The sequence below is a fragment of the Melopsittacus undulatus genome, chromosome 23, assembly GCF_012275295.1.
Source record: "Melopsittacus undulatus isolate bMelUnd1 chromosome 23, bMelUnd1.mat.Z, whole genome shotgun sequence".
NCBI lineage: Eukaryota > Metazoa > Chordata > Aves > Psittaciformes > Psittaculidae > Melopsittacus > Melopsittacus undulatus.
Window position 1 is genome coordinate 1080082 of NC_047549.1, and position 25625 is coordinate 1105706.

Below are 25625 nucleotides of genomic sequence, written 5' to 3' on the forward strand. Positions count from 1 at the left end.
CATAACCGCCGCCATATTGAGTACGGCAGAGAAGCGCGTGCCCCAGGGCGCCGCCATGTTGAGTGTGGCTCATGGGCGCCGCCATATTGAGTACGGAGCGGTAGCGCTCGCCTCAGGGCGCCGCCATGTTGAGCGTGGCTCATGGGCGCCGCCATATTGAGCGTGGCAGCCGGGGTCTGGAACTACAACAGCTTTATTGGGGGTCTCTGGGGGTCCCCTCCCGGCCGCCGTAGGCAGGGGGCAGGACCCGGCGCGAGTTCTCGCGCACCCACGGGTGCTGCAGCACCTGCGCCAACGGCAGCCGCTGGGCGGGGCTGTAGCGCAGCAGCCGCGTGATCAGGTCACGTGCGCCCTCGGGCACCTCGGGGGGGAAGCGCAGGTCCACCTGGGAGGGGAGGAGGGAGGGGCGGGGCGTCAGCGGCAGCCAATGGGAGAGCAGGGATAGTGCCACGCCCCCCCCCCCGTAAATAGGGGGGGGAAGGGCAATGAGGAACCCCGATGAAAGGGGACAATGGGGTTGGGGAGCACTTGTGGGTCTCTATGGGGCAGGAGGGCACTTGGGGGTCTCTGGGGTCGGGCGGGACTTGGGGGTCTCTATGGGGCTAGGGGTTGGCAATGGGGCTGGGGGGCACTTGGAGGTCTCTATGGGGCTGGAGGAGCAGCAATGAGGTTGGGGGACACTTGTGGGTGTCTATGAGGCTGGGGGGCACCTGTGGGTCTCTATGGTGCTCAGGGGCTCTTGTGGGTCTCTATGGTGCTGGGGGGTGGCAATGGGGTTTGGGAGCACCTGTGGGTCTCTATGGGGCTGGGGGGCACTTTGGGGTCCCTATGGAGCTAGAGGGTGGTAATGGGGCTGGAAGGCACTTGTGGGTCTCTATGGGGCAGGGGGTCCCACCTTGGTGATGCGCCTGTAGGTGTCAGCCACGCAGGGGCTCTCGAAGGGGGGGGCCCCCACGAGCAGCTCGAAGCAGAGCACCCCCAGGCACCAGAGATCGACCTTCTCATCATGCGCCCGCCCCTCCACCATCTCGGGGGGCAGGTAATCCAGGGTCCCGCAGAGCGTGCGGCGTCTGGGGGGACAGACCCATAGCCGCGACCCATAGCGCCCCATAACTGCGACCCATAGCACCCCATAACTGTGCCACATAGTGCCCCATAACCGTGCCCCATAGCACCCCATAACTGTGTCCCATAGTGCCCTGTAACTGTGTCCCATAGTACCCCATAACTGTGCCACATAGCACCCCATAACCATGCCCCATAACCGTGCCCCATAACACCCCATAACCACACCCCATAGCACCCCATAACCGTGTCCCATAGTACCCCATAACTGTGCCACATAGCACCCCATAACCATGCCCCATAACCGTGCCCCATGGCACCCCATAACCACACCCTATAGCACCCCATAACCGCGCCCCATAACACCCCATAACCACACCCCATAGCACCCCATAACCGCGCCCCATAGCACCCCATAACCGCGCCCCATAACACCCCATAACCACACCCCATAGCACCCCATAACCACACCCCATAACACCCCATAACCACACCCCATAGCACCCCATAACCACACCCCATAGCACCCCATAACCACACCCCATAACACCCCATAACCGCACCCCATAACCGCGCCCCATAGCGGTACCGGAGCGAGGGCGTGTGCACGGACCAGCCGAAGTCAGCAATCTTGAGCTCGCCCAGGAAGCCCAGGAGCAGGTTCTCAGGTTTGATGTCCCTGTGGATCACGCGCTTGCTGTGGCAGTACCGGAGCGCGTCCGCCAGCTCCTCCACCAGCTGCGGGTATAGAGACCCATAGAGACCCATAGAGAACCCATAGAGACCCCATAGAGAGAGCACCCATAGCACTGCCCCACAGAAAGACCATAGAGACCACATAAGAGAGCCCATATACAGCCCCATAGAGCACCCCCAGCAACACTGCACAGCCCCATAGCTCTACCCCATAGGGCACTCCCAGCCCCATTGCACAGCCCCATAGCTCCACCCCATAAAGCACCCCCAGCCCCACAGGGCAGCCCCATAGCTCCATCCTATAGGGCACCCCCAGCTCCACAGCTCACCCACAGCCCCATAGAACACCCATCGCCCCACAGGGCAGCCCCATAGGGCACCCATAGCCCCATAGCTCTGCCCCATAGCGCACCGTGGCCGTGCGGGTGGCATCGAAGCGCCCACAACGCTGCAGCTCCTTGTAGAGCTCCCCCCGCGGCGCGAACTCCAGGATGAGGAACACGCGGCGCTCGTCGTGGAAGTAATTGTAGAGGCGCAGGATGTTGGGGTGCCTGCAGCGGCAGCCAATGGGAGCTCAGCCCCGCAGCGGGCAGCCAATGGGAGCTGGGAGCCCCCTAATGGCAGCCAATGGGAGATGGGATCTCCCCAATGGGCAGCCAATGGGAGATGGGACCCCCAATGGGCAGCCAATGGGAGATGGGATCCCCCCAATGGGCAGCCAATGGGAGATGGGATCTCCCCAACAGGCAGCCAATGGGAGATGGGATCCCCCCAATGGGCAGCCAATGGGAGATGGGAGCCCCCCAATGGGCAGCCAATGGGAGATGGGATCCCCCCAACGGGCAGCCAATGGGAGATGGGATCCCCCCACTGGTATTGTGGGGTACCCCCAAGTCTCCCCCATCACCCCATGGGTCCCCCCCAGTCCCATCACCCCCCATAGGCCCCAGTACCGGAGGTGCGCCTGGATCTCGATCTCCCTGCGGAGCTGATGCTCCAGCCCCTCCTTCTCCAGCTGGGATTTGAAGAGCACCTTGAGGGCCACCAGCACCTTGGAGCTGCGCTCCCGGGCCAGGTACACGCGCCCGAACTTGCCCCGGCCCAATGGGCGCCCCACCTCGAAGTCATCCATGGAGAAGATCTTCCTATGGGGAGGGGATACAGACACCTATGGGGCAGCCAGGACCTATAGCAAGAGCTCAGTGCTATGGGGGATGAGGTAATAGCAGCCCTATGGGGGTAATGGTAATAATGGGGGGGATATGGACACCTATAGGGCAGCCAGGACCTATAGCAGGGGCTCAGTGCTATGGGGGATGTGGTAGTAGCAGCCCTATGGGAGTAATAGTAATGATGGGGGGAGACATAGACACCTATAGCAGGGCTCAGTGCTATGGGGGATGTGGTAATAGCAGCCCTATGGGGGTAATGGTAATGATGAGGAGAGGATACAGAAACATATAGGGCAGCCAGCACCTATAGCAGGGGCTCCGTACTATGGGGGATGTGGTAATAGAAGCCATATGTGGGTAATGGTAATGATGGGGGGGACTTTGACACATATGGGGCAGCCAGCACCCATAGCAGGGCTCAATGCTATAGGGGATGTGTTAACAACACAGCTGTATGGGTAATGGTAATGACAGGGACACACACACCCCCCACTGTCACCTATGGGTTCCCATCAAGTCACCCATGAGCCCCCCCATAACCCCCGTTAACTCAAGGACCCCCCATAGCACCTTTAGTGTGCGCGTCCCCCCCCACTCACGGCTGGGGCACAAGGGCCGGCTCCACAGCGGCCTCCTGCGGCTCCTTCTCCGCTCCTATAGGGCCAAGGCGGTGGGGGGGGGGGATCAGGACCCCCAATACCCCCCCTTTGACCCCTCAACCCCCCCCCTTCCCCATAGCCCCCCATTACCGGACTCGGCCTCCTCCGCCACCTCCACGTCCTTACACGGCAGCGGCCGGGGGTGCAGCGGCCGGGCCTGGGGGTGAAGGGAGTTTGGGGGGGGTCACCCCATTGCCCCCCACAGAGGGGCTCGGGGGGCACCGGGGGGGCACCGGGGGGGCTCCAGGGGTACCTCGGCCATAGCAGGGTTCACGTTCTCCTTCTCCGACATCGCGGGGCCTACGGGACGGCCGCAGGAGGCGGAGAGCGGAGCTCCGCACCGGCCGAGTCCCCGCCGCGCACTGAGGGAGAGCGCCGCTGCCTCGCTTCAAGTTTGCCTCCTCGCCCTCCCATTGGTTGGCGCCCGCGAGCGCCGTGCGCTCATTGGTTAAGGGAGGTATAACATCCCGCCCCTCGGGAACGCCTCCTTCTCATTGGTTAATCGGGGGGCCGGCCCACAAGTCGAAGTGACGCTCCTCATTGGTCCGTTCGCGGTGCGCGCCTAATGGGGAGGGCGGGGACTCGGCGCTGATTGGGTGAGTGAGCGGAAGGCGTGGCCCCCACACGGGTGGGGATTGGAGGGGGAAAACGTCAATCACGCGGCAGCCAATCAGTCATGCTCTTGCACCTTTAGCCGCAGACACACCCCAATAACGCACACTGGGATTGGTGCCCCTCGGCAGCACCGCCCACATGAGCGCCGCCATCTTGAGTGCACCTTCTGTACTAGCGCCGCCATCTTGGGTGCGGCAGCGCAGCCAATGGCCGCAGGGCCGATCCCGTTGCCATAGCGACGGGGAGGGGGCACTGGGGACCAAGGGGTCGATAGGGGGACCTATAAGGGACATGGGGGGGTCTTGGGCATCATATAGGGGTTCTATGTGCCTATAAGGGACATGGGGGGGTCTTGGGCATCATATAGGGGGTCCTATGTGCCTATAAGGGACATGGGGGGGTCTTGGGCATCATATAGGGGGTCCTATGTGCCTATAAGGGACATGGGGGGCCTATAGAGGTGATGTAGGGGGTCAGGGTGGTGGTGGCACCTATAGGGGCCATAGGGAACACCCCCCCCCCATAAACCCTATAGCATTCACCCCCCCTTGAGACTGGTACCCACTTGGCTGTGTTTATTGGGATACCAATGGGGGAATACAAAAGATTGGGACCAGGATGGGGGGGTCAGGATCGGGATGGGGGGGTCAGGATCGGGATGGAGGGGTCAGGATCGGGATGGGGGGGTCAGGATCGGGATGGGGGGGTCAGGATCGGGATGGAGGGGTCAGGATCGGGATGGAGGGGTCAGGATCGGGATGGGGGGGTCAGGATCAGGATGTGGGGGTCAGGATCGGGATGGGGAGGTCAGGATCGGGATGGGGGGGTCAGGATCAGGATGTGGGGGTCAGGATCAGGATGTGGGGGTCAGGATCGGGATGGGGGGGTCAGGATGGGGGGGTCAGGATCGGGATGGGGAGGTCTGGATTGGGATGGGGGGGTCAGGATCAGGATGGGGAGGTCAGGATCGGGATGGGGGGGTCAGGATCAGGATGTGGGGGTCAGGATCAGGATGGGGAGGTCAGGATCGGGATGGGGAGGTCAGGATCGGGATGGGGGGGTCAGGATCAGGATGTGGGGGTCAGGATGACACCGGGGGGGTCACCACTGGTGGGGGATGAGGCTCCAGAGGTAATCGGAAATGAAGCACTGGGAATGGTGCCGCCCATCGATGTCCAGGGGCTGAGCGATGGAGGGGCCGAAGTGAACTGGGGGGGAGAGAAAGGGGTGGTAAGAATGGGGGGGCTATAGGAGGCCTATGGGGAGATACACGGGGTTATAGGGGGCTATAGGGGTGTTATAAGGGACTATAGGGGGGCTATGGAGGGTTACAGGGGGTTATAGGGGGCCTATGGGGAGATACAGAAGGACTATAGGTGGCTATAGCAGGGTATAGGGGCTATAGGGGTGCTATAAGGGACGATAGGGGGGTTATAGTGGGGTATGGGGGCTATAGGGAGGCTACAGGGGTCCTATATGGGGCTACAAAGGACTATAGGGGGGCTATAAGATGGCTATAGGGTGGCTATAGGGGGCCATAGGGGGGCTATAGGGTGGCTATAGGGTGTGCTAGGGGTCACGAGGGGTCACTCACTGCCTTTCACGTGCCAGGGCTTGGCCTCACTGTCCCAGGAGATGAGGCTGAGCTTGTGGAAGAGGTGGAGCAGGTACCTGGGGGAGGGGCAGAGGTGGGGGAGGGGCAGAGGTGGGGGAGGGGCAGAGGTGGGGGAGGGGCAGAGGTGGGAGAGGGGCAGAGAAGGGGGAGGGGCAGAGGTGGGGGAGGGGCAGAGGTGGGGGAGGGGCAGAGGTGGGGGAGGGGCAGAGGAGTGGGAGGGGCAGAGGTGGGGGAGGGGCAGAGGAGGGGGAGGGGCAGAGGGGGGGGGGGCAGATTTGGGGCTGAGAGGGGGCAGTTGTGGGGTTGGGGGTGGGGCAGAGGCAGGGCTGAGGGTGGAGGGGCGTGGCTGGGTGGGGAAGGGGGCGTGGCTGGGTGGGGAAGGGGGCGGGGTCCGGTGGAGGGGCGGGGCTGTGAAGGGAAGGGGGCGTGGCTGGATGAAGGGGCGTGGCTGTGCGGGGAAGGGGGCGTGGCCGTGGGCGTGGCCTCGCGCTCGCCCCGCCCCTCACTCACTGCATGGACACCAGCCCCTCCTCCTCCCGCTCCCGCTCCTCCTCCTGCTGCCGCTGCTGCTCCCGCAGCTCTGCCAGCTCCCGGGCCAGGGCCGTGCCGGGGTCAAGGTTCAACCGGAAACGGGGGGGCGGGGCCCACAGACCCCAATGGACACCCCCAAACCCCAGAGACACCAATGCCCTCCCATAGCCCCCCAGCCCCCAGTGGAACCCCATAACCCCCCATAACCGTGCCCCATAGCCCCCAGTGGAGGCCCATAACCATGCCCCATAACCGTGCCCCATAGCCCCCCATGGAGCCCCATAGCTGAGCCCCATAGCACCCCACAGCCGCATAGCTCCCCATAGCCGCCCTATAACCATGCCCCATAACCGTGCCCCATAGCCCCCCACGGATCCCCATAGCTCACCATAGCCATGCCCCATAGCCATGCCCCATAACCGTGCCCCATAGCCCCCCATAACCGTGCCCCATAGCCCCCCATAGCCCCCATATCCCGGATATCCGTTGCTCTCCCGGAGGCTCCCGCTCTCCTCCCGCCGGCTCCGGAGCTCCTGGCGCAGGTCCTGCAGGCGCCGCCGGCCCCGCTGCAGAGCAGCCTCACGGGAGAGCAGCACCTGCGCCACGGCCTGCTCGGTGGCACGCAGCTCTGCGGGGGGTATAGGGGATATAGGGGATATAGGGTGCTATGGGGGGTATGGGGTATATGGGGGTGATGGGGGCTATGGGGTATATGGGGGGGTATGGGGGGATATAGGGGCTATTGGGGGTATGGGGAGTATGGGGCTCTATGGGGGATATAGCAAATATAGGGGATATAGGAGCTATGGGGGATATGGGGCTATAGGGGATATGGGGGATATGGGGCCTATGGGGGCTATGGGGGATATAGGATGCTATAGGTGCTATGAGATACTACACACACTATAAGATGCTATAGGTGCTGCAGGATGCTACGGGATGTTATAGGATGCTATGGGCGCTTTGGAATGCTATGGGGGCTATAGGGTATTATAGGGTGCTATAGGGGCTATAGGATGCTATAGGAGGTATAGGGTGCTATAGGAGGTATAGGGTGCTATAGGGGGTATAGGGCTCTCCAGGCGGTACCTGTGTCCATGCGGGCCGCCCCTTCCTGCGCCGCCAGGACCCCGGTGCTGCCCCGGGCCTGCAGTTCCAGGCCCTGCCGCAGGAGGGCAGTGGAGCGCTCGGACAGCATCACCCGGCCCAGCTCCGTGCTCAGCTCCTGCAGCTCCTGCAGCTCCGGCGGCGGCCGGGGAGCCATGGCCGTGGGACCGGTAACGGGCACCGGGTAACGGTAACGGGTTCCGGGTAACGGTAACGGGGCTGCGGGACCGGTAACGGGCTCCGGGTAACGGTAACGGGCACCGGGTAACGGGGCTGCGGTACAGGTAACGGGTACCGGTAACGGGCACCGGGGGTGAAGGCTCCGGTACCGGGGCTGCGGGTAACGGTTAACGGGGTTAAAGGCCCCAAAGGCTCCGGTAACGGGGTTAAAGGCTACGGTAACGGGGTTAAAGGCTCCGGTAACGAGGTTAAAGGCTCCGGTAACGGGGTTAAAGGCTCCGCTCTCCGCTATGGAGCGGATCGAACCGGCCCCGCGGCCTCCCTTACCTCCGCTGCGGTTTGAATGGCGCGGGGCTGCACGGAGCATGCGCAGCCGGAAGAGGAAGGCGAGCGGCCACGGGGCCGCTCTGGTCCGCTTGGAGGACTGCGCAGGGGCGTCTCTATGGTGTGAGGGAGGGGCGGAGAGAGAGGGGTGGGAGCGGTGGTCCCGATCCATTCAATCCATCCCAATCCACCATGTCTATCCCTGTCCATCCCGATCCATTCAATCCATCCCAATCCACCATGTCTATCCCTGTCCATCCCGATCCATTCAATCCATCCCAATCCACCACGTCTATCCCTATGCATCCGTGTCCCCCCCCCCCCGGTGACACCAGGAGACCCCATAAGCACCAGGACGTTTAATGCCCCCCCTCAATGGGCTCCGCGCTGTCACTTCCCAGCCTGGGAATACCGCTCCCCGCAGCGGGAACACTGGGAATGGGGGATCCTGCTCTTCCCAGGGATGTTCCAGCACCGCCGGCACCGCACCCGGTACCTCCTGTACCTGGGGAACACCCTGGGGTGAGAGTGGGGTCCCCATCCCATCCCCCCCCCATCCCATATCATCCCATCATCATCCCAATCCCAATCTCATCCCATTGAATATCATCCCACCCATATCAACCCATTCCCATTCCATCTCCATCCCCCACCCTTTTCCCATCCCCATCCCATTGAATATCATCCCATTCCCATCATCATCCCCATCCCTATCCCAATCCCATCCCCACCCCATTCCCATTCCATCCCCTTCCCATCCCATTCCCATCCCTATCCCTACCTGATGCCGCAGGCATTGCACAGTGGGGTCCCATCCTCCGCCGCCCTCCAGAGCAGGGTCCTCTGTGTCCCGCAGGAAGCACAGCACTTCATCCCTATGGGGGACCCGCAGCCTCAGCCCCGCCCCCATCCATGCCAGGACCCCCCCCCCCCCATCCCAACCCCCCCCCCCCCCCAAACCCGTACCGGATCCAATGGGACCGCTCCTCTCCGGGGCCTCGGGGCTGCTCCGCTTGGGAATCCTGCGGGAAACGGGAGTCAGGGGGGACCCCAAAGCCTCCATCCGGGATGGGGACCCTCCAATAGGGACCAATAGGGAAGAGGGGGCAGTGGTGCAGGAGGTACCCAAAAGAGCATCCGGACAGATGGGATCGGGATGGTCCAGGGGGTACCCAGAGGAGCATCCGGACAGACGGGATCAGGATTGATGCAGGAGGTACCCAGAGGAGCATCCGGACAGACGGGATCGGGATGGTCCAGGGGGTACCCAAAGGAGCATCCGGACAGACGGGATCGGGATGGTCCAGGGGGTACCCAAAGGAGCATCCAGACAGATGGGATCGGGATGGTCCAGGGAGGAGTATCCGGACAGACGGGATCGGGATGGTCCAGGGGGTACCCAGAGGAGCATCCAGACAGATGGGATCGGGATGGTTCAGGGGGTACCCAGAGGAGCATCCAGACAGATGGGATCGGGATGGTCCAGGGGGTACCCAAAGGTGCATCCAGACGGGATCGGGATGGTCCAGGGGGTACCCATAGGAGCATCCGGACAGACGGGATCGGGATGGTTCAGGGGTACCCGAAGGTGCATCCGGACAGACGGGATCGGGATGGTCCAGGGGGTACCCAGAGGAGCATCCAGACAGACGGGATCAGGATGGTTCAGGGGTACCCAGAGGAGCACCCGGACATGGAAGCGCATCCGGACACACGGATAACCCCTGTGGATCCCAGGCAGTGCAACGGGAACGGAGCCGGTACCTGCAGCCGCGGGCGGTGATGAGCAGCCCGCAGCCGTCGGTGCCTCCGCTCCGCAGGTCCAAGCGCATCCTCAGCGTCACCCCCCGGAACCGGAGGTCCCCGGGGCCTGCCCCTCGCTGGGGCTCGGCCGGTTTGCGCCTCCCGGGGCCGCCGGTACCGGCCAGGCGCTGGCACTGGAGGCTGATGAGGCTCAAAGCGTCCGGGCTGCGGGGGGGGGGCACCGGGACCGCGGGGGGCGGAGCCATGGGGGGCGCGGGGGGCGGAGCCATGGGGGGCGTGGGGGGGGGCAGGAGCCGCACGGTTTCCTGCAGGAACGTGAGGCCCCCCCCGGGGGGGGGATCCGGGACCCCCCCGATGCTGCCCCCCCCCCCCCCCGGGGATGCTGTTAGGGCATGGGGGGGGGGGCAAACCCATTGCTCAGCCCCATAGGGCTGAGCCGTGCACGGTGCCCCCCCCCGATCCCGCAATGGGGCATTGGCATCCCCGTGCTACCGGATCCCTCCCAATGGGACCCTCCCGGTTCCCTCTCATTGGGACCCTCCCGGTGTTCCCAATTCCCTCCCAATGAGTTCCTCCCGGATCCCTTCCAATGGGACCCTCCCGATGCTCTCGAATCCCTGCCGGTGTTCCCGGTTCCCTCCCAGTGGGATCCTCCCGGATCCCTCCCGGTGCTCCCGGTTCCCACCCGTGGGCAGCCGCTTCCACCGCGGGTCCGGGGTCAGGTTCGAGACCGAGTCCAGATCCGGATCCGAGGTCGGGTTCGGGTCCAGCTCCGGGTCCCGGTCCCGGTTCAGGTCCGGGTCCGGGTCCGGGTCCCGGTTCAGCTCCAGCTCCGGGTCCGGGTCCCGGTTCAGCTCCAGCTCCGGGTCCCAGTCCCGGTTCAGGTCCAGCTCCAGCTCCGGGTCCCGGTCCGGGTCCGGGCTCCAGGCACAGCAGCCGCTGGAGCACGGAGAAATCCGGGCTCTGCCCCTCCAGGAAGAGCGGCTCCATCCCGGGAGCCGGCCCCGGCCCGGCCCCGTTAAATGGGCTCCAGGTGCGAAGGGGCGGGACCCCCCCCCCGGGGTCCGGATGGGGATGGACGGGGCAGGGACCCTCAATGACAGCACAGGGACCCCCCAACCATGGCTCCAATGGGATTTATTATCCATGATCCCAAAGAAAGGGGGGGGGGGCACGGGGGGACCCCCCCCCCAACGGCTCTGTTGGTCCCCCCCGTCACAGTCACCATCTCCAGCATCCCAATGGGGCCATATCCAGCTTAGTTCATCCACTGGGGGGGGGTGTCCATCCATAGGGGGGGTTATGGGGTACCCCCCCCCCATTATCAGTGGGGTTTAGGGACGTGTCCATCCACGTAGAAGTTGCGGGTGAGGCGGGGGAGCACGAAGCGAGCCCCTTCCAGCGCTGGGGATAGGAGGATCTGACAGCCCAGACGGGAATTCTCCTGCAGGAGCGGGGCCTGATCCAGGAGGTCCTCTTCCCTATGGAATATGGGGGGGGGGGGACACAGGACCCCCCCCATTGTTGATATGGGGGGGGAAATGGGGTTGGACTGGGGGGAGAATGAGGTCAATGGGGTGGTACCATGGGGGGTGCACAGGGGTGTATCCCTGGGGGGGGTTTGGGTTCATGGGGAGGGGAGAGTGGTCTATGGGGATCAATGGGGATCAATGGGGATCAATGGGGATCAATGGGGATCGGGGGGGGCTGTTACCGCTCATCGGGGGCAGGGATCCGGTCAAAGTGGGGGGCGCTGACGTAGACATGACACGTGGAGCAGGCGAGGGAGGCCTCGCAGGCGCCTGCAGGACCCCCCCATAGATCAGCACCGGGATCCCCCCATTATCAGCACCGGACCCCCCCCCCCCGTTATCATCAGCTGACCCCCCCCGTTATCAGCATTGGAACCCTCCCGTTATCAGCACCGGGATCCCCCCCCGTAGATCATCACCGAACCCCTTCGTTATCAGCACGGGGCCCCTCCCCGTTATCATCACCGGACCCTCCCCGTTATCAGCACCGGGACGCCCCCATAGATCAGCACTGGAACCCTCCCGTTATCAGCCCAGGACGCCCCCCGCCCATAGATCATCACCGGCACCCCCATTATCAGCACCGGGGACGCCCCCGTTATCATCACCGGCCCCCGGTACCGACCCTCCAGCTCCAGCCCGTTCCGCTGCGCCACGTGCAGGACGTTGTCCCCGACGCGGCCCCGCACGGGCACCTCCCGCCCCGTCCGGTCAACGAAGACGACGTTCACGCTACGGGGGGGTCAGCACCGGGTGTGGGGGAGGGGCGGGGGTCAGCACGGGGTCATGACCCTCCCCTCCCCCCCCCCCAAGCCCCGGTACCCACGTGGCGCCCTCGGTGCTGCTGCTCAGGCCCCGCAGCGCTCCCCGCAGCAGCCGTTGCGTTCGCACCATGGAGGCCGCCATGATGGGCCGCACGTGACCGCGCGGTGGGCGGGGCCAAGGGAGGGAGACGCGCAGGTCCTAGCGCCCGCCGCAGGGGCCGCGGCTCCGGTGGATGCGGCCGCTATAGGGGACCCCAATATAGGGGCAGGACCCCCAATATAGGGGGGGTGTTTAAAGGGAGGTATAAGAGGGGTATAAGGCAGGGTATAAAGGAGGGGGTATTAAGGGGGATGTAAAGGGGTGGTATAAAGGGGGTATAAAGAAGGGGGTATTAAGGGGGGTTATAAAGGGGATATAAAGCGGGTGTATAAAGAAGGCCGGAGCGCCGGGGCTCGCTATTGGCTGGAAACGGGCTCTTTGCCTTGAGCGGTCCGCGCTCTGATTGGACAGGAGACGGCCCGCCCAGCGCTCTGATTGGGCCATTACGAAGCTCCTATTGGACCATTACCGCGCTCTGATTGGACACGAGAATGCGAAACCAGCGCTCTGATTGGATGATTCGCAAAGCACCCTATAGAGCCCCCCATAGGGGTCCCTGACCCACCCCCGCCCTATAGGGCCCCCGAACCCCCCATAGGCCCCCACAGACCCCACCAAGAGGCCATAGAGGAGCTGGTTGGGGGCATCACGTGCTTTATTGGGGGTGCGCCCCCCCCCAGACCCCTCCCCCTGGGGGGGGGGGGGGGGGCAATAAATAAGGGGGGGCCATAGAGCAGTGCCCCCCCCCTTAAAGTGCCACAGTCCTGGTGCTGAAGCCCCATTCATTGGGGAGGGGGCTCCACAAACTGGGGGGGACGGGGGGTTAAGACCCAGCCCCCCCCCCCCATCAGCACCTCCCAACCCCCCCCAGTCTCATTCACAGTGTTTGGCCTCATCCCGGCCTTGGGAATACCGGGAATGGCGGCATCGGGATGCAGCGACCCCCCCCCCCCCCCTCCTCCATGCAGTGCTATGGGGAGCAAAGGAGGGGGGGTTCTATTGTGTGTGCCCCCCCAGCATCAACAGAGGCTGAAGACGGAGGGGGCCTGATCCCGGTATTTCTCCTGGAAGCTCCGGAGCACGGGCACCAGGTTCTGGAATGCTGGGCGGAAAGAGGCCTCTGCTTCCCAACAGCTCCGCAGCAGCCGGTACAGCTGGGGCACAAAGGGATGGGATGGGACCAGGAGCAGAGCCCCCATTCCCATTTCCCCCTTTTCCCACTTTTTTCTCCCCTTTTCCCACTTTTTTCTCCCCTTTTCCCATTTTTTCCCCCTCTTTTCCCCTCCCCTGGCTCCACTTCCCTTTTCCTCCCCATTTCCTCCCTGCCCTGGGGCCAGCACAGCTGGACACAGGGACATGGATACATGGGCACGGACACATGGACACAAGGATATGGACACACAGACATGGATACATGGACATGGACACAAGGATATGGATACATGGATATGGATACATGGATGCATGGATATGGATACATGGATGCATGGATATGGATGCATGGATATGGATACATGGATGCATGGATATGGATACATGGATACGGATGCATGGATATGGATACATGGATATGGATACATGGATACATGGATATGGATACATGGATATGGATACACTGATGCATGGATATGGATGCATGGATATGGATATGGATACATGGATACATGGATATGGATACATGGATGCATGGATATGGATACATGGATATGGATACACTGATGCATGGATATGGATGCATGGATATGGATATGGATACATGGATACATGGATATGGATACATGGATACATGGATATGGATACATGGATATGGACACATGGATATGGATACATGGATATGGATACATGGATATGGATACATGGATGCATGGATATGGATACATGGATATGGATACATGGATGCCCGGCTCACCTCTGCGGGGCAGTCCCTGGGGCTGGGCAGGCGCCGGCCGCGCTCCAGCACCTCAATGAGCCTCAGCACCGTCATCTGCCCCTGGGTGGCACCGATCAGATCCAGGAGCTTCTGCGGGGGGGGGGAAAGGGGGTGGTGACCCCTGTGGCCAGATCCCATTCCTGATCCTGATCCCGATCCCGTTCCTGATCCCAATCCCGTTCCTGATCCCAATCCCGTTCCTGATCCCATTCCTGATCCCATTACTGATCCCATTCCTGATCCTGATCCCATTCCTGATCCTGATCCCGATCCTGTTCCTGATCCCGATCCCGTTCCTGATCCCATTCCTGATCCCGATCCTGATCCTGTTCCTGATCCCATTCCTGATCCTGATCCCGATCCTGTTCCTGATCCCGATCCCGTTCCTGATCCCATTCCTGATCCCATTCCTGATCCTGATCCCGTTCCTGATCCCGTTCCTGATCCCATTCCTGATCCTGATCCCGATCCCGTTCCTGATCCCGATCCCGTTCCTGATCCCATTCCTGATCCCATTCCTGATCCCATTCCTGATCCTGATCCCGATCCTGTTCCTGATCCCGATCCTGTTCCTGATCCCGATCCCGTTCCTGATCCCATTCCTGATCCCATTCCTGATCCCATTCCTGATCCTGATCCCGATCCCGATCCTGATCCCATTCCCGATCCCAATCCCGATGCCTCACCACGGGCGGGCTCTGTGCCGGGTCGCAGCGCGTCAGCAGCTCATAGAGCGTCACCCCGAAGGACCACACGTCTGAGGCGTATGAGAACTTGCACTCCTTGAGGCACTCCACGGCGTACCTGGGGCACCCATCAGCACCCATGGGCACCCATCAGCACCCATGGGCACCCAGCAGCACCCATGGGTACCCAGCAGCACCCATCAGCACCCAGCAGCACCCATGGGCACCCATCAACACCCAGCAGCACCCATGGGCACCCGGCAGCACCCATCAACACCCATGGGTACCCATCAACACCCATGGGCACCCAGCAGCACCCATCAACACCCATGGGTACCCAGCAGCACCCATGGGTACCCAGCAGCACCCATCAACACCCATGGGTACCCATCAACACCCATGGGCACCCAGCAGCACCCATGGGCACCCAGCAGCACCCATCAACACCCATGGGCACCCAGCAGCACCCATGGGCACCCAGCAGCACCCATCAACACCCATGGGCACCCAGCAGCACCCAGCAGCACCCATGGGCACCCACGGGTACCCAGCATCCCCCTCAGGGTGTGCATGGGGGGTCCCTCTGTGCCCCCAGTGCTACCCACCAGAAGACAGGACTGTCGCCATCCTCCCGCACCCGGTAATAGTCCCGGCCCTCGGGGATGGCTTTGGCCAAGCCGAAGTCTCCGATCTTCACCATGTGCTCGTTCTCCAGCAGCACATTCCGGGCGGCCAGATCCCGATGGATGTAGTGCAGGGAGTGCAGATAGGCCATTCCCTAGGGATGGGGATACAGGGACAGGTGGAGCGCTGGGAAAAGGGGGGGGGGGGGTTGGGAATGGAGGAGGCTTCACCTCACAGATCTGCTGGGCGAAGAGCAGGATGTGGCCCAGGCTGAGGTGGTGCTTGGGGAGGTAATCCCGGAGGCTTCCCAAGGGCACGTATTCCATGATGAGCTGCACCAGCTTCTCACCTGCGGGATGGGATCCATCAGATTCCCTCTGGGAATCACTGCTCCCCCCCACCGGAACCAGGGAGGGATTGGGGGCCGGAGCAGCATGGAATGGGCTGGGTTGGAAGGGACCGGAAGCTCATCCCGATGCTTTGCACTAAAGCAGGATGCTCCAAGGGATGGGGCATCCAACCCTCCATTGAACCCATCCCAGTGTCCCAGCCCAATCCCACTATTCCCATTGAACCCATTCCAGCACCCTCCCAGTTTTCCCACTGAACCCATCCCAGTGTCCCAGCCCCATCCCAGTGTTCCCATTGAACCCATCCCAGTGTCCCCATTGAACCCATCCCAGTGTTCCCATTGAACCCATCCCAGTGTCCCATCCCCATCCCAACCTTCTCCATTAAACCCATCCCACCCCCCTCCCAGTATCCCAACACCCCCTTCCTGGGAACAGCTTCCTTGTGCCCCCCCCCCATCCCCTTTATCCCTTCCCGCATCCTTCATCTCCGGAGCTGTCCCCATAGCTCCTCCTTTGGTCCTACCCCCCCCCCGGGTGCTCGCTATGGGTGCCCCCTGCACCCATGGGTGCCCACCCTGCTCGCTGCAGCACCCCTTGTACTTGACGATGTTCTCATGGTAAAGGGTCTTTAGGATCTGGATCTCCCTTTTCCAGCTGGAAAGGAGCTCTCGGCTGCATCCGGCTTTGAGGGATTTCACGGCCACCATCTCCCCGGTGCCGTCGTTGGTGGGGTCATAGCAGTAGAGTCCAACCTTCCCGAAGTGTCCCTATGGCAGCAATGATCCCAATGGGAATTCCCAGCGTTCCCCAGGCTGGGATGGAGCAATGGGATGGGAAAGAGGCTATTGGGGGGGTGATGATGGGGCTGGGGGGTTTAGGCAATGGGGGGTGTTGGGAAGAGGATGGATGCATTCAATGTGGATTCATTGGGAAGAGGATGGATGCATTCAGTGTGGATTCATTGGGAATCAGGTTGGGAAAAGGATGGATGCATTCAATGTGGATTCATTGGGAATCAGGTTGGGAAGAGGCTGGAATGAACCTGGATAACCTACAGCCCCTGGGCCCACCCGAAGGGGGGTTGATCCCTGAGGGATGTATCCCATCATTTCCTTTGGGAAGCTTGAATTCAAAGAGCATTCCCTCCACCCCCCAGTCCAAATCCATGTTTCTGGAATGGCAGGGGGGAGGGGCACACGTACCTCCCCCAGATCCCGGATCTTCTTCAGGTAACGCTTCTGGAAAACCGTGGGATCCGAGACTGGGAAGTCGGGATTCACCGCGGTGACATCCACAAGGGCTGGGAATGAGGGAAGAGGAGGAGGATTTTACCCTTTTCTCCCTTATTCCCTCACTTTTCCCAGATTTTTCCTTTTCTTTTCCCACTTTTCTTCCTTTTCCATCACATTCCTTCCCTTTTCTTCCCTTTCCCTCCCCTTTTCCCAGATTTCTCTTTTCCCATTTTCCCCTTTTCCCATTTTTTCCCATCTCTTCCCCTCCCTTTTCCCCTTTTCCCAGACTCTTCCTTTCCTTTTCCCATTGTTCCCATTCCCATCCCATTCCCATCCCATTCCCATCCCGTTCCCATCCCGTTCCTATCCCATTCCCATCCCTTTCCCATCCCATTCCCATCCCATTCCCATCCCTTTCCCATCCCATTCCCATCCTGTTCCCATCCCATCCCCATCCCGTTCCCATCCCATCCCCATCCCGTTCCCATCCCATTCCCATCCCATTCCCATCCCATTCCCATCCCATTCCCATCCCGTTCCCATCCCATTCCCATCCCGTTCCCATCCCTCTCCCCTCACCGTGCGGCTGCAGCTGGGTCAGATCCCGCAGGATGGTCCGGAAGGAAGGCCGCTCCCCAGGGCTGTAGTTGAGGCACTGACAGATGAGAGAGGCCAATTCCCGACAGGAAGGCTCGGGAAGACGATGCCGCTTCTCATAGAACCGCTCTTTCTAGGGGAGAAACAGCAGGAAAAGCAGCACTTCCATAGGGATCCGGTGCCATTCCCACCCGGAAGAACCTGGGATCGGGGATGGGAGCGGGCTCAGCACCTCGGAAGGGGCTCGTTCCTTCAATGGGACGTCAGCATCGAAGCAGATCTCCAGCAGGGTGGTCCCAAAGCTCCATTTATCCGCGGCCGGGCTGAGGTTTCCCACATCCCAAACGCATTCCGGAGCGATCCATGGGATCCGCTCCACGCGCTCTGTGCAAAGGATGCTCAGGATCCGCACACGGACAGAGGGAGAAGCTTCCCACAGGGGGATCACTTCCGGATCCCAATGAGTGGGAAAAGGGGGAATCCACCTGGAATTCCAGCTCGGAGCATGGAACAAGCCAATACCTTCCCGGGAGAGCACAGTGAAGCTGAGGCCGGGATCACTGAGCTTCACGAAGGGCACAGCTCCCTCTTCCAGCCCTTTCCTGGCCAGCAGGATGTTCTTGGCACACACGTTGCCATGAACCAGGTTCTTGTCTTCCTGTCGGGAGAAATCCGGGAATGCTGGAATGGTTTGGGAAGGACCTTAATGCTCCTCCCATTCCAAGCCATGGGGTAAGGATAGTCCTGCTCCAGAGCATGATGCTCAGGTTGGCACTGCCCTAAGGGCAGGAGCTCATGGAGCTTCCATTGGGAACAAGGAGAGATTCCCAAAGGAAAAGCTCCAGGTTCCCATTCCCTGCTCCTTGTCCCTGTCCATCCCCAGGGATGCAGGGAATGAACAGAAGGGGAAGCTTCCCCCAGCCAGGAAGCACAGGGCAGCTCATTCCCAGATCCCAAAGGCACAACCAAGTGCTCGGAGGCCATTCCAGCCCCATTCCCAGCTGGAAGCATCCCATCCAAGCTGTGTTACCAGGTAGCTCAAGGCACTGGCCAACTGCTTGGCCACGGTGATCTTCCAAGCCACACTGATCCTGCCCTTTTCCTTCCTCAGCAGCACATCCAAGGGGCCGTGCTCCACAAACTCCTCCACCATAATATCTGGGAAGAGCAGGAGGTGTTATCCCGCTGGGAAAAGGTTGGGAAAAGGTTGGGAAAAGGCTGGGAAAAGGCTGGGAAAAGGCTGGGAAAAGACTGGGAAAAGGTTGGGAAAAGGCTGGGAAAAGGTTGGGAAAAGGTTGGGAAAAGGTTGGGAAAAGACTGGGAAAAGGTTGGGAAAAGGTTGGGAAAAGGTTGGGAAAAGACTGGGAAAAGGTTGGGAAAAAACTGGGAAAAGGCTGGGAAAAGGTTGGGAAAAGGTTGGGAAAAGACTGGGAAAAGGTTGGGAAAAGGCTGGGAAAAGGCTGGGAAAAGGTTGGGAAAAGGTTGGGAAAAGGCTGGGAAAAGGTTGGGAAAAGGTTGGGAAAAGGCTGGGAAAAGGCTGGGAAAAGGTTGGGAAAAGACTGGGAAAAGGCTGGGAAAAGGTTGGGAATTGCCTTACTCTCGGAGCCCCGCACACAGACACCGTGCACGAAGGCCAAGTGGACGTGGGCCACCTGGCTCATGAGGCTGGCGGTCTCGAAGAAGGCCTGCAGGGATAGGGAGCATCCATGGAAAAGCCATTCCCAAGCTGGAAACAGACCGGGAAGCTCCTCCCATCCCCAGCATCGTGGGTACCTTCGCTCGAGCATCCTTTCCAAGCGCTTCATCCCAAGAGGGAACGTCATTCCCACCCCTGTCCCCCCCAGTGCCATTCCCGAGGCCGGGATGCGCTCACCAGGGATATATCCCTATGGCTGGGGTCCAGCACCTTCAGCACCACGTGCATCTCCCGGCTGTTGTTGTTCTGCTCCGTGGAGAAGTATTCGGCCTCATCCTCACTGCTCCCATGGATGCTCAGGACCCCATCGTAGATGTTGGTGCGGGTGCCTTGGCCCAGATGGGCTCTCTGCAATGGACACACAATGGAGCCGGCGTCATTCCAAGCCCATTCCCGGCTTCATTCCAAGCCCATTCCCAGCCTCATTCCAAGCCCATTCCCGGCCTCATTCCAAGCCCATTCCCATTGTCCCATTCCAGCTCCGTTCCCCTTCCTGGCTTTCATCCTCCTGGCTTCCCCTTTCCCTTGCACTGAGCGCAAGGCTCCACAGCTCTCAATGCACCGAGGGCCCGGCTGCATCCCATGGGATACAGGCTCGGGATGCTCCGGCACAGGCAGGACCTGGGTGATCTCGGTCTTGCGGATCTGATGGAAGCTGAGCTGGGAGAGGTTGAGGAGCTGCTTGGTGCTGGCCTTGGCCTTCCGGGCGATGAGCAGGTCCGAGATCTCTGCCGGAAGGAGGGAAGAGGCAGATGTGGATGCTCTGGGAATGCCGGGATCACTCCCATCCCGGTGGGAAGCAGCTCCTTTACCTCCTGCTTTGGGGGGGCAGCATCGCCTTGCAGTGAAGCTCTCATTGCCAGACTTGAGCGTGCAGCCCTTGAGCACATCCAGGAGCTCCCGCAGAGTGGGGAATTCCCGATCCCAGCCTTCCAGCACAAAGGAATCGCTCTTCTGCTGGATCCGGAACTGTCGGTACTTGAGGCTTCCTTGGCCTCCAGGAGCCTGGCGAGGACAGGAAGCTGCAGCCAAGAGGCTCTTCCCGAACGGAGCATCCCACATTCCTGGGAATGCTGCTCCCACCTCCTCCGGGCTCCGTTTCACCACTGACAGGATCATCCTATTGAAGTCCAGGACGCTCCAGCGCAGGATGTAAATCCCTTCCTCCTCCTCCCGGCGCAGCTTGGCAAAGACAAATTCCTCCCTGGAAAACGGGAATGGTGCAGGATAAACCCCCCCCCCCATCCCGGAACCATTCCCAATGTCAGGAAGCAGCCACTCACTGCATGGGGCCATGGATGCCATCCCGGATGCTCACGAGGAGCCGAGGGGGGGCCACTTGATGGCACAGGTAATGGCTGGAGTCGGCGGTGAGGCGGAAGTAGCCGTCCACCAAGGAGACCAAGGAGAGAGCATTCCCGGCGCATGGAAGCACCACATCCTGGGAAGAGGGAGGGAAGAGGCTCAGCAGCACCCAAGGGCCATCATTAAAGAGCAGCAGCCTCAAAGAGGAACCCGAAGAGCAGGTTCCAATGAGGAATGTGGGATGATGTGGGATGATGTGGGATGATGTGGGATGATGCAGGATGATGCGGGAGAGGGAGCTCCAGGCTCAACCTGGAATGGGAATTCAGCTGGGATACAAGGAAGCTCTTCCCCATGAGGGTGCTGGGACACTGGGATGGGTTGAATGGAGACGGTTTGGATGCTCCATCCCCAGCAATGAGTGCCATGGTCCAATGGGAGCTTGTCCCTGCTCTTGGAGCAGAGGGATGGGATCGGATGCTCCTCCGCTCCATCCCAACGCATTCCATGGCTTTCTGAGGGATTCCCACTGGGATCAGCGCCGCTCACCAGGCACTTGTTGTCCTGCCGATGGATGCTGACCCGGCAATCCTGGAGCACGATGTGGGTGACCTCCTGGAAGTCACAGAAATGGGACCATTTGGGATCATCCCGCTCCGGAGCCCATCCCTTGGCCTCCGGCTCCTTGCTCCGGTTCTTCCTGCCGAAGTAGCCCCGATGGGAAGAGGTCTCCGTGCTCTGCAAGGGGACAGATGGGAGAGGGCTCAATTCCTGCCGCTGGGAATAAGGGCAAACTGGGATCACTGGGGAAGGAGGAGCGGGATGGGATCGGGAAGCACCCACCTCAATGGGCACTGCCCGCCACTGGATCCCACTGGTGCCGGTGATGAGGACCTCATGGGTGACAGCCCTCTCCTTAGGGAGCAAGGGATGCTCCGGATGGATCCCATTGAGCTGCCCCTTGTCCCCTTCGGAAGCAGTCTCCAAGGATAACACCGGGAAGCGCTCGCTCCCGAAGGCCGGAGCGAGGAGCTCCAGGGTGGCCAAGTACTTGTACATGATATCCTGAGGCGTCAGCTTCCCAGTGCCCACCGTGTGCCTCTGGAAGCGCTGCAGGAACCTCCGGAAGACATTCCGGAGCCGGAATCTGGTCAGGAAGTTGCTCTGTTGGATCTGGCGGCGGAAGGAACGTGGGATGCACTCCTTGAAGCTGGCAAAGGGGAAAGGCTTCAGTACAGCAGCATTCCAGGAGGATAAAGGGGACAATGGGATTCTCCTCTGCTCCGGGAGGAGCTCTTGGTGCCCATGGGGATGCTCCGAGGGGGAAGCTCTTCCCGCTGGGATACTGGGATGGGATGAAGGGCGAAGGTTTGGATGCAGCCAGGTTGAGACAGGGCACGGAGCAAGCGATGGGAAGTCAATGGATCTCATGCATGGAAGTGGGAGGAGCAATTCCAACCCAAGCCAGGCTGGGAAGGGACAACGGTCGGGAACGTCGGGAATCACCTGTATTTCCGGGCTACTTCCTGCAGGGAAATGCCCTTCCTGAGGGCAATGTGGGAGAGATGGAGCACGGCCATGCCCAGGCTCTCGTTCTTGAACCTCTGCACCTCCTGCTCGCTCGGCAGCTCCTTCCACGAGGCCACGTCGTGGATGAACTCGAACTTCCCCTATTCCAAGCGGGAATACCAGGGAATAACCCCCCCCACCCCAATAAGGAGTGATGCTGCTCGGTCCGTTAATCCCTATGGATGGATTCATGGATACTGGGGGGGTGGTACCTGCTCAAAGAGGTACTCGAAGGATGCTCTGTCGAGCAGGGCTGATCCCTGCATCCTCTCCTTGGGATGCTGGCTGGGGGCGTTCCGATAGACGGCCGGCTCCTTCTCATTCATCCCATGCCAATTCCGGAAGTAATACCTGGAAAGACAGGAAAGGAATGGGATGGGGGTGGGGGGGGGAGCCGCTCCATTGGGAACAGCAGGAATCCGGGAATGGGCCTCACCGCATGCGGAAGAGGAGGTTGAGGTTGGTGCCTTTGCCAATGTGGAAGAGGTGGTTGGGGGGCAGCCACAGGCGGCTCTGGGGCTCGTAGAGGGCAAAGAGGCTGTAGCAGAGCGGCGTGATCCCTGCAACGGGAATGGGGCTTCATGCGGCATTCCCGGGAATGCCACCCCCATTCCCAACAGAGGATTCCAGAGGCTGGGAATGGCGCGGACACACCGATGCGGCGCGCCAGGTCCATGCAGATGTCCTCGGCGCTGAGCGTGCCATGGCTGTATGTCCGGCAGCATTCCCGGTCCTCCTGCCCGCTCCAGTGCAGGAAAACCTTGAGGCCGGATCCGCTTGGGAAGCAGCAGGGATCCGAGGCGCTGGGCTCCACTGAGCATTGGCACAGAGACATGGCTGCAGAGGGGAAGGCAGCAGGGTCTGTCCCATCCCAGCATTCCCAGTGCTTCCAGGGCTTGGGAATGCTCCCAGTGATCCCAGCACTGCCCTGCTTCCAATGCCAACCCCTCATCCCGAGCTCCGTCTGAACCTTCCCTGGAAGAGCTCGCGCCCATTATCCCATTGTTATCCCGTTATTATCCCGTTATTATCCCATTGTTATCCCGTTATTATCCCATTGTTATCCCCTTGTTATCTCATTGTTATCCCCTTGTTATCCCATTGTTATCCCATTATTATCCCGTTGTTATCCCATTGTTATCCCTTTGTTATCCCATTATTATCCCGTTATCCCACCCCTTGGCATCAGACACCAGCTCCCTCCTGGCTCCATCCCATACAGGGACACAGCTCCCGGTGCCCGAGGGGGGGGGGGGGGCAACCCCTGTCCTGCTCCTGCTGATCCCGGTGGGAATTCCATAGAATTCCATAGGGAATCCCTCGATCCTGGCTGGGAACCTGACCCTCAATGGGGCCGGAGCATCCCTCGGTGCCCGGATCCCAGCGGATAGCCCCATATGACCCCTCCATAGCCCCATATGACCCCTCCACAGCCCCATATGACCCCTCCATAGCCCCATATGACCCCTCCATAGCCCCATATGACCCCTCCACAGCCCCATATGACCCCTCCATAGCCCCATATGACCCCTCCATAGCCCCATATGACCCCTCCACAGCCCCATATGACCCCTCCATAGCCCCATATGGGACCCTCCATAGCCCCATATGGGACCCCCCATCGCGGCCCCCCCCCCCCCCATATCGCGATATCCGCCCCACAAGTACCAGGCCCCGCTCTGCTCCGGCCCGCTCCACCCCGCAGAGCGGCCGCTTCCTATTGGGCCCGAGAGACGCGCGCTGCCATTGGCCCAGCGTCGCCACGCCCACACGGGCTCCTCCTATGAGCGTGGCACAGAGAGAGGCTCCGCCCCCTCCCCACCGAGGGGCCGGCGGTGATTGGCTGCTGAGTCGGAGGCCTGAGTGGTGCCAGGGGCGACGCTGGGTCCTAGTGCCCGGTCCTAACTGGATCCAATGGGAGGGGATCCACAGCTGGATCCAATGGGAGGGGATCCACATCTGGATCCAATGGGAGGGATCCACAGCTGGATCCAATGGGAGGGGGGATCCACAGCTGGATCCAATGGGGGGGGATCCACATCTGGATCCAATGGGGGGGGATCCACATCTGGATCCAATGGGGGGGGGATCCACAGCTGGATCTAATGGGGGCGTCCACAGCTGGATCCAATGGGAGGGGGGATCCACAGCTGGATCCAATGGGAGGGATCCACAGCTGGATCCAATGGGAGGGATCCACAGCTGGATCCAATGGGAGGGATCCACAGCTGGATCCAATGGGAGGGATCCACAGCTGGATCTAATGGGGGCGTCCACAGCTGGATCCAATGGGAGGGATCCACATCTGGATCTAATGGGGGCGTCCACAGCTGGATCCAGAACCTTGTGCTTTAACACGGGGAAACCCTGCGGGTTTCAGAACCCAGACAATTCCCAGACTTGGGAATCCCACCTGGCTCCACAGAGGCTTGGCTGGGGATGAGATAGCCAAGACCCTGCGGCCTCTACTGAGCCCCCCCAAACCCCCCTGAATCCATCCCTTCCACACCCCCATTGACTCCATCCCTTCCACACCCCCATTGACTCCATCCCTTCCACACCCCCATTGACTCCATCCCTTCCCTACCCCCATTGACTCCATCCCTTCCACACCCCCATTGACTCCATCACTTCCCTACCCCCATTGACTCCATCCCTTCCACACCCCTATTGACTCCATCACTTCCCTACCCCCATTGACTCCATCCCTTCCACACCCCCATTGACTCCATCCCTTCCCTACCCCCATTGACTCCATCCCTTCCCTACCCCCATTGACTCCATCCCTTCCACACCCCCATTGACTCCATCCCTTCCACACCCCCCTTGACTCCATCACTTCCCCACCCCCCCATTGACTCCATCCCTTCCCTACCCCCATTGACTCCATCCCTTCCAACCCCCCCATTGACTCCATCCCTTCCCTACCCCCATTGACTCCATCCCTTCCAACCCCCATTGACTCCATCCCTTCCAACCCCCCCCATTGACTCCATCCCTTCCAACCCCCCCCCCCGAATACTCAAATCCAGGTTTTTACCCTTTATTTTTACTGATTCTCTTCATTCTTTGCTTTAGGTCAGGAATTCATCGGCTACAACCGGAGGCACTTACAGGCGGCAGCAGAGGTGGGAGGGGTAGGACTAGGGGGGGGGGGGGGTACCCCCAGCCATGGCACTGGAGGGGTGGGGGAGGATGGATGGGGGAGGGGGGGTTATGGGGGAGGGGGGGTTGGGGTTTTTGTTCCTTTTCCTGGTTTTATACAATTAATAAAAGTCTGTAAAAATATTTACAACCTCCTGCCCCCGGCTCCTTCCTCCTGATCCCAATCCCAATCCCGATCCCGATCCCGATCCCAATCCCAATCCCGATCCCGATCCCAATCCCAATCCCATGGGCTGCAACAGGCTCCCGGTGCCACCAACCCAGGAGCCTCCAGCATCACCCCCCCCCCCAACACCTCCCTCCCTCTATGCTGCTCCACTCTCACCCCCCGAGGGTCCATGTGG

The 25625-nt window shown here is 61.0% G+C and overlaps 5 protein-coding genes across 7 annotated transcripts; all 5 read right to left on the reverse strand.

Annotated features, from left to right (window-relative positions):
• Positions 1-175: 175 nt before the first annotated feature.
• LOC106023369 (aurora kinase C-like) lies at positions 176-3942 on the reverse strand. Of its 2 annotated transcripts, XM_034071952.1 has the most exons (8): positions 3846-3942; positions 3683-3749; positions 3533-3587; positions 2715-2906; positions 2174-2312; positions 1655-1803; positions 896-1070; positions 176-385 (listed from the first exon to the last, which is right to left on the reverse strand). In XM_034071952.1, the coding sequence occupies exons 1-8, from the start codon at positions 3882-3884 to the stop codon at positions 194-196; spliced, it is 1008 nt and encodes a 335-aa protein (XP_033927843.1). In that variant the 5' UTR covers positions 3885-3942; the 3' UTR covers positions 176-193. The 2 variants fall into 2 exon arrangements, with proteins under 2 accessions (XP_033927843.1, XP_033927844.1); XM_034071953.1 differs by lacking the exons at positions 3683-3749; positions 3846-3942 and having other exon boundaries at positions 3504-3557.
• Positions 3943-5233: 1291 nt separating this feature from the next.
• SPC24 (SPC24 component of NDC80 kinetochore complex) lies at positions 5234-8136 on the reverse strand. Its single transcript, XM_034072099.1, has 6 exons — positions 7968-8136; positions 7443-7733; positions 6837-6981; positions 6333-6425; positions 5802-5878; positions 5234-5415 (listed from the first exon to the last, which is right to left on the reverse strand). The coding sequence occupies exons 1-6, from the start codon at positions 8134-8136 to the stop codon at positions 5309-5311; spliced, it is 882 nt and encodes a 293-aa protein (XP_033927990.1). The 3' UTR covers positions 5234-5308.
• Positions 8137-8199: 63 nt separating this feature from the next.
• Positions 8200-9997, reverse strand: ZGLP1 (zinc finger GATA like protein 1). The gene is made up of 4 exons (XM_034072100.1): positions 9729-9997; positions 8931-8986; positions 8746-8839; positions 8200-8469 (listed from the first exon to the last, which is right to left on the reverse strand). Exons 1-4 carry the CDS (start codon positions 9995-9997, stop codon positions 8355-8357), a joined length of 534 nt encoding a protein of 177 aa, XP_033927991.1. The 3' UTR covers positions 8200-8354.
• An 851-nt stretch (positions 9998-10848) lies between these two features.
• On the reverse strand, positions 10849-12250 carry FDX2 (ferredoxin 2). Its single transcript, XM_034072007.1, has 4 exons — positions 12087-12250; positions 11886-11992; positions 11443-11530; positions 10849-11209 (listed from the first exon to the last, which is right to left on the reverse strand). The coding sequence occupies exons 1-4, from the start codon at positions 12164-12166 to the stop codon at positions 11053-11055; spliced, it is 432 nt and encodes a 143-aa protein (XP_033927898.1). The 5' UTR covers positions 12167-12250; the 3' UTR covers positions 10849-11052.
• A 710-nt stretch (positions 12251-12960) lies between these two features.
• On the reverse strand, positions 12961-24027 carry TYK2 (tyrosine kinase 2). Of its 2 annotated transcripts, XM_034072039.1 has the most exons (24): positions 23785-24027; positions 22771-22953; positions 22553-22676; positions 22329-22467; positions 22054-22217; positions 21391-21757; positions 21097-21285; positions 20526-20683; positions 20326-20446; positions 20055-20247; positions 19864-19970; positions 19420-19590; positions 19144-19231; positions 18577-18704; positions 18069-18204; positions 17779-17930; positions 17529-17679; positions 16920-17017; positions 16292-16484; positions 15595-15713; positions 15346-15518; positions 14741-14858; positions 14034-14144; positions 12961-13278 (listed from the first exon to the last, which is right to left on the reverse strand). In XM_034072039.1, exons 2-24 carry the CDS (start codon positions 22949-22951, stop codon positions 13144-13146), a joined length of 3516 nt encoding a protein of 1171 aa, XP_033927930.1. In that variant the 5' UTR covers positions 22952-22953; positions 23785-24027; the 3' UTR covers positions 12961-13143. The 2 variants fall into 2 exon arrangements, with proteins under 2 accessions (XP_033927930.1, XP_033927929.1); XM_034072038.1 differs by lacking the exon at positions 23785-24027 and having other exon boundaries at positions 22771-23179.
• Between the last annotated feature and the right edge of the window lie 1598 nt (positions 24028-25625).

Coding starts and splice junctions, on each gene's coding strand:
- LOC106023369 (XM_034071952.1), bottom strand. CDS start 3,884: ATGTCGGAGAAGGAGAACGTGAACCCTGCTATGGCCGAG. Junction 3,588..3,682: donor GGCGGAGGAGGCCGAGTCCG/GTAATGGGGGGC, acceptor TTGGCCCTATAG/GAGCGGAGAAGGAGCCGCAG. Junction 2,313..2,714: donor GAGATCCAGGCGCACCTCCG/GTACTGGGGCCT, acceptor CTGCCGCTGCAG/GCACCCCAACATCCTGCGCC.
- FDX2 (XM_034072007.1), bottom strand. CDS start 12,166: ATGGCGGCCTCCATGGTGCGAACGCAACGGCTGCTGCGGGGAGCGCTG. Junction 11,993..12,086: donor AGCAGCACCGAGGGCGCCAC/GTGGGTACCGGG, acceptor ACCCCCCCGTAG/CGTGAACGTCGTCTTCGTTG. Junction 11,531..11,885: donor GAACGGGCTGGAGCTGGAGG/GTCGGTACCGGG, acceptor GGGGTCCTGCAG/GCGCCTGCGAGGCCTCCCTC.
- TYK2 (XM_034072038.1), bottom strand. CDS start 23,068: ATGAGGGGTTGGCATTGGAAGCAGGGCAGTGCTGGGATCACTGGGAGC. Junction 15,714..16,291: donor GGGGTGCTGCAGCGAGCAGG/GTGGGCACCCAT, acceptor CCCATCCCGCAG/GTGAGAAGCTGGTGCAGCTC. Junction 13,279..14,033: donor CCAGGGACTGCCCCGCAGAG/GTGAGCCGGGCA, acceptor TTTGTGCCCCAG/CTGTACCGGCTGCTGCGGAG.
- ZGLP1 (XM_034072100.1), bottom strand. CDS start 9,997: ATGGCTCCGCCCCCCGCGCCCCCCATGGCTCCGCCCCCCGCGGTCCCG. Junction 8,840..8,930: donor GAGCGGTCCCATTGGATCCG/GTACGGGTTTGG, acceptor GGTCCCCCATAG/GGATGAAGTGCTGTGCTTCC. Junction 8,470..8,745: donor TGCAATGCCTGCGGCATCAG/GTAGGGATAGGG, acceptor GGTGTTCCCCAG/GTACAGGAGGTACCGGGTGC.
- SPC24 (XM_034072099.1), bottom strand. CDS start 8,136: ATGGATCGGGACCACCGCTCCCACCCCTCTCTCTCCGCCCCTCCCTCA. Junction 6,982..7,442: donor GGCGGCCCGCATGGACACAG/GTACCGCCTGGA, acceptor TACCCCCCGCAG/AGCTGCGTGCCACCGAGCAG. Junction 5,416..5,801: donor GCCCTGGCACGTGAAAGGCA/GTGAGTGACCCC, acceptor TCTCCCCCCCAG/TTCACTTCGGCCCCTCCATC.